Consider the following 13,722-nt stretch of genomic DNA (forward strand, 5'->3'; position numbering starts at 1 on the left):
AGAATTACTAGAACTACTAGACAGCAGATCAGTAAGGATATTAAAGAGCTGAATAACACCTTCAACCAGAAAAATTTAATTGACATTTATGGAACATTCCGTTCTACAACAGCAGAATATACATTCTTTTCAAGTGTCCATGAAACACTCCTCAAAATAGAGTATATCCTGAGTAATCAAACAAATCTCAACAGTTTTAAAAGAACTAAGATTAGGAAGAATATGTTCTCTCATTATAATGGAATCAAACTAAAAACCAGTCATAGATAGGAAGAAAATCTCTAAACAGTCAAGTCAAAGAGGAAATCTCAGGGGAGGTTTAAAAAAAAAAAGATACATTGAACTGATTAAAAATGAAAATGCAATTTATCAAAATTTGCAGGATCCAACTAAAGCTGGAAGGGAAATTTGCTTATATTAGAGAAAAGTAAGGTCTCATATCTATAATGGAAGGTCCTACTTCAAGAAACTAGGAAAAGATTATCAAAACAAGCTCAAAGCAAGCAGAAGGAAGGAAATAAAGAGCAGAAATCAATGAAATTGAAAACATGAAAACAGTAGAGAAAAATCAGTGAAACCAAAAGGTGATAAACTTCTATCAAGACTGACAAACATGGCTGGGCATGGTGGCTCACGCCTATAATCCCAGCACTTTGGGAGGCTGAGGTGGGCAGATCACCTGAGGTCAGGAGTTCGAGACCAGCCTGGCTAACATGGTGAAACCCCTTCTCTACTAAAAGTACAAAAATGAGCCAGGCATGGTGGCGCACGCTTATAGTCCCAGCTACTCGGGAGACTGAGGCAGGAGAATCACTTGAGCCCAGGAAGCAGAGGCTGTAGTGAGCCGAGATTGCATCACTGTGCCCCAGCCTGAGCAACAGAGTGAGACTCCATTTCAAAAACAAAAAACCCACAAGACTGACAAACACATAAAGCACTAAGATAAAAATTACCCATATCAAGAATGAAACCAGGAATATCATTACAGATCCTGCAGACATTAAAAGGAAAATACAGTAAGAGAATACTATGAACAACTCTATGCATATAAATTTGATAACTTGCATGAAATAGTCCAGCTGTTTTATAAGCACATATTATCCAAATTTACTGAATATGAAATAATACGAGTAGTCCTATAACCATTAAAAAAAACTGAATTTGTAGTGAAAAACCTTTTATAAAGGAAGTCTCCAGCTTCAGATAGTTTCACTGGAGATATTAACCAAGTATTTAAAAATAATTAGCATCAATTCTACACAATTTCTTACAGAAAATGTAAGAGGAAGGAACACTTCCCAACTTACTTTATGAGGCCAGTATCACACTAATACCTGAACCAGACCGAGTACAAAATAAACTACATAACAACATTCCTCATGAACGTGGAAGCAAAAATCCTCACCAAAATTTGGCCAATCAAATCCAGCAATATGTACAAAGAATTATGCATTATAATCACATGGGGTTTATTACCAGAATGCAAGGCTGGTTCAGTATATGAAAAATAATCAGTATAACCCACCATATCAGTAGGCTAAAGAAGAAAAATCACATCATCATATGTCAGTTAATACACAAAGAGCATTTGACCATATTCAGTACCCATTCATGATAACTCAGAAATCTAGGAATAGAAACCTTACTTGATAACGAGCATCTACAAAAAGTCTGCATGGAATATTATACTTAACAGTGAAAGACTGAATACTTTGCCACTGAGGTCAGAAACAAGGCAAGGATGTTCACTCTTACCACGCATTCAACACAGTCATAGCCAATGCAGTAAGGCAAGGAAAGGAAAAAATAAAACTATCTCATTTTCCAGATGACATGATTGTCCATGTATAACTCCCAAAGAGCCTCCAAAAAAAAAAGCCTTCTAGAATTAATGAGTTCAGCAGTGTCACAAGATATACAGACAACACAAATCAATTGTATTTCTATATACTAACAAAGAATATTTGGAAATTGAAATTAAAAACATATGTACCATTTACAGTTGCTCCCCTAAAAATGAAATATTTAGGAATAAATCTAACAAGACAGATATAAGATCTATATGCTCAGAAGTATAAAAGTTGGGTGAAAGATGAGATAGAGTTAAATCAAAGAAGACTTAATTAAATGGAGTGACATAGTGTGTCCATGGATTGAAACATTCAACATAGTAAAAATGTTAACTCTCTCTAAATGTATAAGTTTAGTGCAATTCCTATCAAAATTTCAGCAAGATTTTTTTGTAGATGAGCTTATTCTAAAGTTTGTATGGAAAGTTGAAGGAACTAGAATAGCTAGAATTTTAAAAAGCAGAGTACGTGGAAGGAAACTCACCACCTGATTTTAAGGCTTACTCTATAGCTATAGTAATCAAGACAATGTGGTATTGGTGGAGAGAAAGAATCATAGATCAATGGAACAGAGTAGAGAACCCAGAAATAGACCCACACTAATACACCTGACTGATTTTTGTCAGGTGCAAAAGTAGTTCAATGGAAGACAAATAGTCTTTTCAGCAAATAGTGGGCATCCATAAGCAAAAAATGAGCTGTCACCTAAACCTCATACCTTAAAAAAAATTAATTCAAAATAGATCGTAGATTTAAATGTAAAATGTGAAACTAAAAAGAAAAAAGAACTTCTAGAATGAAACATAGAATATCTTCGGGAACTAGGACCAGGTAAAGAGTTCTTATGACATGGCACCAAATGTAAGATTTATAAAAGAAAAAATTGATAAATTGGACTTCACCAAAATTAAAAAGTTTTGTTTTGTCAAATACCCTGTTAAGATGATCAGAAGATAAACTACTGGAAGGAAATATTTGCATATCATATACCAGCAGTCCTCATTTTATGTTATGTGGAATTGTAAAAATGTGCACACTGAAACTATGCAAAACAATCTTAACATAATCAAGGGAAAAATTATGATTGTTCCATGATCCTTGAAATGTTTTGCCAGACATTAAAACAACTACATTGCTATTGGTTATAAGTATATATAGAAATGAAAAAGCAATACTAATATTTATTTAGCACACTGTAATTTAAAACATTAGAAACATTTAGGATTATGCCGGGCGCAATGGCTCACACCTGCAGTCCTAGCACTTTGGGGGGATCACTTGATTCTAGGAGTTTGAGGCTAGCCTGGGCAACATAGCCCAGAAATGGTCTATGTTTTCTACAAAAAATAGTTTTTTTCTACCCCCCCAAAAAAAATTCTTTTTTTTTTTTCTTTCTTGCTTTTTTTGTTTTGACAGGGTCTCTGTCGCCCAGGCTGGAGTGCAGTGGCAGGATTACAGCTCAAGTGATCCTCCCACCTCAGCCTCCTGGGTAGCTGGGACTACAGGTGTGTGCCACCATGCCACACCAAAAAATACATTTTTTTTTTTTTGAGACAGAGTCTTGCTCTGTCGCCCACATGGGAGTACAGTGGTATGATCTTGGCTCACTGCAGTGTCCACCTCCCAGGTTCAAGTGATTCTTCTGCCCCAGCCTCCCAAATTACAGGCATATGTCACCATGCCTGGTCATTTTTGTATTTTTAATAGAGAAGGGGTTTCATCTTCTCTCTAGTTTCACCTTCTCTAGTTGGCCAGGCTGGTTTTGAACTCCTGGCCTCAGGTGATCCGCCTACCTTGACCTTCCAAAGTGCTGAGATTACGGGCATGAGCCACTGTGCCTGGCCAAAAAATTCAAATAATTTTTGTGTTTTTTGTAGACACGGGGTTTTGCCACGTTGCCCAGGCTGTTCTTAAACTCCTAGCTCAAGCGATCCACCCACCTCAGCTTCCCAAAGTGCTGAGATTATAATCTAATTATAATCTAATCTCATTAGAAAGAAGTATGATAATTAGCCAAGAGAGAAAAGATGCTTGCTGTGTGTCACAGTTTTTTTTGGAGTCAGGGTCTTGCTCTATTGCTCAGGTTGCAGTGGTACGATCACAGCTCACTGCAGTCTCACCCTCCTGGACTCAAGTGATCCTCCCACCTCAGCCTGAGTAGTTAGGACTATGGGCACACGTCACCATGCCTGGCTAAAATAAGTTTTTACAGAAAACTAAAAAATTGGCTGGGTATGGTGGCCCACATCTGTAATCTCAGCACTTTAGGGGGCTGAGGTGGGTAGATCGCTGGAGCCAGGAGTTCGACACCAGCCTGGGCAACGTGGCGAAACCCCGTGTCTACAAAAAACTAAAAATTTTAGCCAGGCATAGTGACGTGTGCTCGTAGTCCTAACTACTCAGGCTGGGGTGGGAGGATCACTTGAGTCCAGGACGGTGAGACTGCAGTGAGCTGTGATTGTACCACTGCACTTCAACCTGAGCAATAGAGCGAGATCCTGACTCCAAAAAAATTATGACATAGAGCAAGCATCTTTTCTCTCTTGGCTAATTATCATACTTCCTTCTAAGTACGGATGAGCCTCCAACATTTCACCCTTCGTACTTTCAATGTTGTGAAATTTCTCAGAGAGTTCCTGTAATGTGAAGTTTTTTGCCAGTGTCATTTCATCCTTTTTATCACTTTCCTAATTTGTGTCTGTAAGTTTGCCTTTGCTGAGTTCCTCTGTCTGCACATCTAGAGCTTATCAACAGTGGCAGTGTTAACATTCCCACAGTCAGCCATTTCTTCTATAACTCCATGTACATTCAATTCAAATTTCATTGCCAGAGTTACCACCTTTCATTTATTTGCTGCACTTTCATCTTTGCTGGCCAGTTCTCTTTTTTAAAAAATAGAATTTAAAAAATATAAATACAGATGGAGTCTCACTATATTGCCCAGACTGGTCTGGAACTCCTGAGCTCAAGTCGTCCACCCTGCATTGGCCTCCCAAAGTTCTGGGATTACAGGCATGAGCCACTGTGTATGTAACATTTTTTAAATGCCAGAATTATAAAGATGGAGAACAAATTAGTGACAACCAGGGCACAGGGATGTGAGAGAATAGAATGGGAGGATAAAGTATAACTGTAAACGAGTAGTACATAGTAGATTATGTGATCGTGGTGGGACAGTTCCCTAGCATGATTGTTCTGATAGTTACACAAGTCTACATCTCATGTAAAATTACATAGAATGATACACATACACACATACCTGTAAGTGACTATATGTAAAAACTGATGAAATCCGAACAAGATGTTTAATGTAGTTAACAGTATGGTACCTGTGTCCTTTTCTTGATTTTGACATTGTAATATCCTTATGTAAAATGTTAACATTGAGGGAAGCTGGACGAAGGGTACATGACACTCTCTGTACTATTTTTGTTATTTCCTGGGAATTTATAATTATTTCAAAGTGAAAGTTTTTTTGTTTTGTTTTGAGATGGAGTCTTGCTCTGTTGCTCATGCTGGAGTGCAGTGGCACAGTCTCCACTTACTGCAACCTCTGCCTCCTGGGTTCAAGCGATTTCTCCTGCCTCAGCCTCCTGAGTAGCTGGGACTACAGGCATGTGCCACCATGCCTGGCTAATTTTTGTATTTTTAGTAGAGATGGAGTTTCATCATATTGGTCAGGCTGGTCTCGAACTCCTGACCTCATGATCTGCCTGCCTCGGCCTACCAAAGTGCTGGGATTACAGGTGTGAGCCACTGTGCCTGGCCAAAAAGTTTTTTTTTTAAGGCCTTCTTGAGAGCCAGGCACACATCATTTTTGTGAGACGGATGTCACTAGTTTCTTATTGTGCTCACTTGCCTATCATCTCACAGCTCTAGAACGTGACTCAGCCTTCCCAGACCTCTTTGCTTGGCTTTGGCAGCCATCCAGAGACCTCTAGCTGGGTGCAGGGAGAGCATCTCATGTTATTTTAGCCCAAAAAATCAGGATGTGGCGCCCCACGGATGTGATTGCTCCACTAGGAGCTTGGTCTTTTTTAAGAGAGGCTGATTCATTTCTTTGGTTGGTGTTTCTATGGAGTGCTTGTAACTGGGGAGAAAAACCCATAGGTAATAGATGAGCAATTTGGAGCTGACAGCTGTTCATCATCCGGCTTTTTATAAATATCTGTGCCTTTTAATTTTTCTTGGAAGACAGATACATAAACCACTGTGACTTTTCAGACTCCCTTTATAGGCACTATCTTCTCAAATTGGGAAGAAAACAGCATCACATGTATAAAATATTTAATTAAAGTCTTTTATTCACCTCTAATGTAACTTCATTTTAAAAGTTTTTATATGTGAGTGGGGTGGGGAAGGATTCAGAGAAAATTGTTCGAGATTTGAGTATAGTACATATAGTAATTTAGCCATTTCAAACAGTTGAACAAATTGTACACCTGTGGTTAGATTGACAGTAATGACAGTGATTTAATTTTCATCAGCAAATTGCTGCTGCTGTGACAGCTCTTACCCATAGTTTCCTATGTCCAAGTTTCCCTAAAATGTTGTTGGGTTGGGTAGGGCAAGGCCAAGATAGTCTATGATTGTGAAAAGTGGAGAAGCAGGGTGTGGGTTATTCTACCTTAGGTCTCAGCTGTTTCGTGTGCGGTTTGAGGTTGAAGATGAACTTGCATTACTTCCCGTTAACTCAGTGGTTGTGACAAGCCTCTCTATTCTTCCTGAACATTGGAAATCGGACTTGAATAAGCGAACCTTGGAACATCTTGAGTGTGTTTTTAGAGCAGAGGCCTATATAGGTAGACTTTGAGGGCTGTCTTCTCTGGGCATCTTAGAAAGTATTAGTATTTTTGATAGTGTAGATTAGAGAAGACTGTGAGTCTTGGAGCAGCAGTTTTTTGAGGATGGGCATCCATGGTAGACCACAGATACCTTGGGGAGATGTCTCAACCAATTTAATCATCTCTTTGCTGCTCTCCTTAGGCAAGGCAGGCTGAGGTAAAGTGGCTCTTCCGCCCCATTGAGGAACTGAAGAAAGACTTTGATGAGCTGAATGTTGTCATTGAGACTGACATGCAGATCATGGTACGGCTGATCAACAAGTTCAATAGTTCCAGCTCCAGTTTGGAAGAGAAGATTGCTGCGCTCTTTGATCTTGAATATTATGTCCATCAGGTACTGTATTTCTTTGTCCATAAGTCAGACTTTTAACAGCTCCAAAAATAAATCCCCCTTCCCTAAGCCCTAAGAAAATAGCATCAACATCTTTACTTCTCTCCCAGAGCACAGACTATTTTTAATCTAGGCTTATTATCTTTTGTAGTAAGATACAGTCTTAGAGGCCAGAGCCAACCTCTTTTTCTTTTTTTGTCTGAGTCGGAGTCTCACTTGGTCGCCCAGCCTGGAGTGCAGTGTCACGATCTCGGCTCACTGCAACCTCCACCTCCTGGGTTCAAGCTATTCTCCTGCCTCAGCCTTCCGAGCAACAGGGATTACAGGTGGGCACCACCACGCCCAGCTAATTTTTTGTATTTTTGATAGAGATAGGGTTTCACTATGTTGGCCAGGCTGGTCTTGAACTCCTAACCTCAAGTGATCCGCCCACCTTGTCCTCCCAAAGTGCTGGGATTACAGGCATGAGCCACCATGCCTGGCCAGCCACCCTCTTTTTCATGTGGAGTGTTACCTTCTTTAGTACCTCTGAGGGTACGGCAGAGATAAAATAGACATAGTCCTAGTTATGCAGCTTATAGCCTGGAAGAGGAAGTAATTGGATAATGAACAATTGAACAAATTAATTAAATAATGAGATAATTTAAGATTGTAATGAGGGCTCCAGAGGATGATGTAAGAACATGTAACTGGAGAACTTAGAGCCTAGTCATGGACAATAAGGGAGGCTTCTCAGAGGATGTGACATTTAGGCCAAGCGTTACAGGATGATTGGGGTTGGCTGGGTGAAGAGGGGGGACTAGAGCAGGGGATGGCAAACTGCTGCCCATAAGTCAAATCTGGCCCAACGCCTCCTTTCCTAAATAAAATTTTATTGGGGCACAGCAACCCCTATTTGTTCATGCATTGTTTATTGCTGTTTTTATGCCACAATGGCAGAATTGAGTAGTTGTGACAGAGACCATATGGCTCACAAAGTCAAAAATATTTACTACCAGGCCCTTTAGAAAAAGTTTGCCAATCCTTAGAGCATTCCAGCTAGAGGAAAGAACATGTGCAGAGATTCTAGGGCAGGGAAGAGCTTGGTGAGATTGAGGGCCTGGAAAAGATTGGAGTGACTGGAGCACAGTGGCCTGGAGGGGAGCATAGATGAAGTGGGAAGGTTCGGGGGCTGGAGAGGTGAGGTTGGAGATATCATGCTCTTTATGATTTTAGCCTTGATCCTAAGAACCACTAGAGAGTTTGAAGCGGGGAAGTAACTGATCAGACTTAACAATAACTAATATTTGTTGAGTGTTATCACATACCAGGCACTGCTTCAAGTGCTCTGTACGCATTAATTCATTGACTTCTGTGGCTGCCCTATGAGTAGGTACCACTATCAATCCCATTTTATAACCCAGGAAAATGAGGCACAGAGAGATTATGTAATTGCTCAAAATCATCCAGCCTAGTGAGTGGTAGAGCTGGAATTTGCAGCAAGGTCTGTCTGACCCTAAACTCTGTGCTCTAAAACTTTTGGCCACTCTGTTTCTCAAAGGCAACTGGTACCTTTTGAATTAAGCTCAAAAGGTGGAGCTAACAAGGAGCCAGTAAAAGCCATTGATTTATTCAATAAATAAATCAAATGTCTACTAACTCCCAGGCACTGTTCCAGGCACTTGAGATACGTCTATGAGCAAAATTAGGGCTTAACCTTCTAGCAGAAGCAGATAGACAAACATAAGAAAGAAGTAATTACAAGTAATATGTTTGTAGGTGATAAATATTGTAGAAAAATAAAAACTACAGTGAGATAGGAACTAGCAGCATTGAGAAGGGGCATTTCTGGCTGGAGGAACAGCAAGTACAGAAGCCCGGTGGTGGGAACATGCCTAGTGTGTTTGAATCAGCTGGAGCTGAGAGCAGGCAGAGGAGAAGTAGATAGAGCTCAGAGAGATAATGGGAGGAAGAATATAGAGGGCCTGTGGGCTATGGAAAAGAGTGAACTTGGATATTATTGAAGGATATTGAGCAGAAGAATGACGTGATCTGACTTACTTTTAAAAGGATTCCTCCAGCTACTGTGTTGAGAATTAGACTGCAGGTGGGGGGCTTGGTAGAAGCAGAGACCAGATAGGAGGCTATTGCAGTAATCCAGACTAGGGACAACAGTGGCTCAGGAGGCTGTGTCATCATAATCAAAGGCTTGTTTGAGATCCTTGTCAAGACATAGATCCTCAATGTCCTCCTATGCACCATGCACGACAGTGCCCTTGTTCTCTATAAACCGGGCTAAAAGACATGCTTTCTTCCTTTAGGATTTTGCCAGAGTCTGTGGTGAAAAAGGATGAGGATGCACTGTATCCGTAGGAATTATGGGGCAGCCTCTTCATCTTCTTTCTCTGCTCATAACTCTTTCTCAGGCCTCAAATAGCAGGACTCTGATCCTCTTAGAGAAAAAAAAATGAACCTCGGTTCTCTTTCCCCTTTCCAGTCTTACTCTCCAGGGTAAAAACCAAAAACTCCAACAGCTTTTCCATTAGAGATATTTAAAGGATTAAGGATACAAGGGGTTAGTTGCCAACTCAGTCCTCCTTTGATGTTGACAGCTTCTATTTTTTCTCATCTTAACATATTTGGATGAATCTTTAGGTATCAGGTCACCATGGGCTCTTGCACATGAAACACCGAAATGACCAGAGAGTTTATCATACTTGGAAGGGCATGAGTCCACAGGAGGCTTGGGCTAGCATTGCCCCAACAAAGTTCTTTGTTTTCCCTTGTAGGCTCTTTGTCAGTTGGCAGTGTCTTCCCTAAGGTGACACCCCCATTCTGCTTTCACAGGCCACCTCACCAGACCCATCCTGAGGTCATCCCAAAATCAGTCCCTGGCAGAAGCCAAATTTGTCTGTTGGCAGAGAAATGTTCTGAATCATTGGTATTTTGACTGGAAGGGTTGGTGCATCAGGCTGCCATGCAGCAATGTTAAGCTGTGATTTCACTGGAGGATTAAGTAGGACACAACTTGGCCCGAGTCCCAGTTGTGATGGGGGCTTGGGGTGATGTAGTACTAGTTTTAAGGAAGATGGCACTTTCCTAGCCAGGAACTTCCCCAGTCCATTCTCATTCCAGACTCACTGAATGGTGGTTTGAGGAGCTGTAGGCTCCAGGGACCCAAACTAGGTCTGCCAGGCTTCCTCACAGCCATATTTGAATTATTAAACAGGATATGTGAAAAGCAAAACCTGTGTGTGGAAAACAGATGGTGAGTTATTTATGAGGTGCGGCCTCCATCCGCCCCATCTACCTGGGGCAGTACATTTGCCTTCTCCCACGTGTCTCCTCAGCTATGTGCCACCATTTCTCCCCTTCGCTGTTTCCTGTTCTCTCATTGTCTTGTCAGTGCCCTGCTTCTTTCCTTTCTTCCAGGGTGTTGGCATAGTTCCTTTCTGCACTCCCTCCTCCTCTTCCTCTCTGCCTGTCCCACCCCACCCCGAAGGCAGCCTGAGAACAGTTTTGGCCCCAGACCCAGATGGGTAGCTGTGGACCTGGGCTATGGTCATGGTTTCTCCTGTATGTCACCAGGGAGGGCCCAGCTTTTGATGTGCACTGGGCAGAATGAATCGTTTCTTCCTCACTGTTAGTGAAATAAATCGTGAGAAAACATCCCAAAAAGGCTGAAGTGCTTATATAAATGTCGGCATTTCTATCATGCTGAATTATCATTGTAGTAATAATAGATAAACTGACTCTAGAACAGAAGGTCCATGACTGGGCTGTGTTGCTTTGGAGCTGACCGAGTGGCAGCTGCTCTGCTAGGAACTCATACCAGCTTTGATAAGTGGCCATTCCAGGCATGGTATGACAGGATTCTGAGCCATAGTTTTGTATCCAGAAAACCCAGAGGAACGACAGCCAAAGAATAGGTAGTGAATTCTTATATTGTAAAGTCAGAACATGTGGGGAAGGAAGGAAGGTGCTTATGTCAGCAAAGCACCCAGCCCTGGGTCTCCCTAGTTAGCTGGGCTGTGGCTCAACCAGTATTCCTCTTCATAAGAACAGTTTGGGGCAGAAAAATGTCCATGGCCTGGGGCCACATGGCAGAGTAGTCTTCATGCTTACTTCACAACCTGGTTTAGCCATTACTTCATGTCTGTGGTACCAGAGGCCCATTCATTTTGTTGGCACAGATACCCCAGATTGCCTTTTTATTCACACTGGAGCTTTATTTCAGGAACATTCTTTTCTGATCAAATTCATACTCATTAATGCAACAGTTATTCATTAAACACCTAACCATATGCTCAGCACCATCCTAGTCCCTGGAGCTACAAGCGTGGACAGAGAGACAAAACCCCTGCTCTCATGGAGATTCCATCCAAATATATATGAATATGATCTTTCAAGTGGCAACAACAGGCTAGGCCACCACAAAACACTAGCACAGTCAAATACCAATCCTCACACTTGATTTCTCTGTTAGAGTCCTCTCCTAGTTCAGAGAGGCAAGGACGCCGTTGGGAAGGGGCCCTGTGGAATCTGGAGGAGAAAGATGGGTAGCAGCCACAGTTGTTGTGCTTCAGCTTCCTGAGTTTTCCTCATGATTGATAGAGTGGGATTAGCATATGGGCAAGATGCAGCCTTTGTGGCAACAAAGATATATTCAAGGGAGACTGTAGCGGGTACATGTAGAAAACAGGATCCAGTGACCTTTCTGAGGAAAGCGAGTTGTCTTGTTCCAGGGTACTAATAAACCGTGGGTAATGAGATCCCCTATAGAGTAAAAGAGAGAATCTGGACTTGGGGATTTGGAGCTTAAATGATAGCCTAGACCAATGCTGTTGAATAGAACTTTATGTAATGATAGAAATGTTCTGCACTGTCTGATACATAGCCACTAGCCAGTAGCACAGGCTTAGACAGAAACCTTTGGGAGAGCGATTTTCTTGCATATTTTATCATGAATGCCTTCAGATGCAGTCAACCTGAGATGCAAGAGAAAGGTACTGTTGTTATTCCCCCCTCCCCCAGCACTTTTACAGCAACCCCCCTCCCAACAACAGGGCTCCTTTTATAGTCCTTAGCTTCTAATTTAAAATCAGCTTAAAAAATCTGCCTCTACTGTCCCCATTGGGATTGGACATCAACAGGAAGCATGGCACCATTTAGTGGTGCTGATGACGCCAGATTCTTTGTGTTAACAGCTTGTACATTAGGAGTAAGCTTTGTGACTCATTACGATATTAGAATTTTCCAGGACATGTTTGGCATAAGCAATAGCTAGGTGTCATTTCCGCTGATTCCCACGCAGGTGCTCATCAATCGTGTTAGATGAATTAGGGGTTCTCAAATTTAAGAGTATTAAAAAATTGGTTTTTACAGACCTTTTCTTAGTCAAAAAGGCCATTATTGCTTTTTCCGCGGCTTTTTAATTTGTTTTTGCATAGTCACCAAAAGAAAGGCTCTAAAGAACAGCTTTCCTTTCCCTGATAGCTATGCCATACTAAGCAGTGGCTCTGTTGCAGATGGACAATGCACAGGACCTGCTTTCCTTTGGTGGTCTTCAAGTGGTGATCAATGGGCTGAACAGCACAGAGCCCCTTGTGAAGGAGTATGCTGCGTTTGTGCTGGGGGCTGCCTTTTCCAGGTGAGCAGTGTAATGGATGTTCCATTGGCCAGAATTGCTTGGCCTGATCTGCTTGGAAGAAGGGTACACTTGAATGTGCCTGTTTCTACTGACATTTCAGTATCATCTCAATGAAACTAGAGTAAAATTTGATTCTGCCCTTATTCCAAGTGGATAGGAATTTTTACCCATGTTGTCACCATCTGTGACTCTCTGTTCCCCCATCTTATGTGTATGGACATTAATAACACATCTTAGGTCACATTCTCTGTTTTATTCAAAGCTTATAAAAAGTTAGACCAACCTTTTATTGGTAGAGAGGGAGGGGAATAAACAAGAGTAGATCTTTTGGCAGTAAAGCTACATCTAGTGATGAATAAATGATGAGCCTGACCAAGGGGGTGCTTTCAGGGAGGAATGTGTCTTGCCCTAGTTGTCTGGAACCAATCTACATGCAGTCAGGTTATCACACTCTCTAGGCTGGGAACTGTTGAGAATTTTAGTTAGTCTGGCTTGTGATGGAAGACTGATAAGGCAAGAGGAGTGGGGAGGTAGCATCTCGAAAGAGTAGATGCCAAAAGATATGTAGGCACCACATCATTCTACACCGCCTGCAAAGGTCAAGTGTCTGCATGCTGCAATTGGTCCATTGGAGCTATTGTTCCTCCCATTTTTGAACATCCGCTCTTAGGACCATTTGTGCCTTTCAAACAGGAACAAATATTCTGATTCTTGCTGCAAGGGCATGGGTGGAGGCTATTAGATGCTTAGATGCAGGTCACGATGTTACAGGAGAAAAGCTATTCTGAACATATTTACCATTATAGGCTTTGTTTCGAGAAGATTTCCTTTGTGCTTTATCTGTGCTTGTTTTTTAAATCAGAATCTCAGTCTGATGCTCTCTCACTCTGAAAGGAATTCAGTATATTTTCTTAGTAAGTTGAAGGGCAGAGCTGGGAAAGCTGGAGGAGTTGTTCCATCAGGAGAGGCACTGCCGGCCTTTCTTTCTGTTATCACCACTCTGCCTGGATCTTCAAGCCCTGGCTCCCTGTGTTGGTGATGTTGACAGTCAAGGCTCTGGCCTCCAGG

At 41.6% G+C, this 13,722-nt stretch overlaps 1 protein-coding gene across 4 annotated transcripts in view; it reads left to right on the forward strand.

Annotated features, from left to right (window-relative positions):
* Positions 1–13,722, forward strand: part of SIL1 (SIL1 nucleotide exchange factor) — a 241,129-nt gene that overhangs the window by 158,250 nt on the left and 69,157 nt on the right. For all 4 annotated transcript variants that reach the window (XM_030828508.1, XM_030828519.1, XM_030828513.1 and 1 more), the window contains 2 exons: positions 6,837–7,028; positions 12,533–12,654. In XM_030828508.1, coding sequence (XP_030684368.1) covers positions 6,837–7,028; positions 12,533–12,654 — 314 coding nt within the window. The remainder of the gene's footprint in view (positions 1–6,836; positions 7,029–12,532; positions 12,655–13,722) is intronic.

Source organism: Nomascus leucogenys, chromosome 2 (assembly GCF_006542625.1).
Source record: "Nomascus leucogenys isolate Asia chromosome 2, Asia_NLE_v1, whole genome shotgun sequence".
In the NCBI taxonomy this organism is placed as follows: domain Eukaryota; kingdom Metazoa; phylum Chordata; class Mammalia; order Primates; family Hylobatidae; genus Nomascus; species Nomascus leucogenys.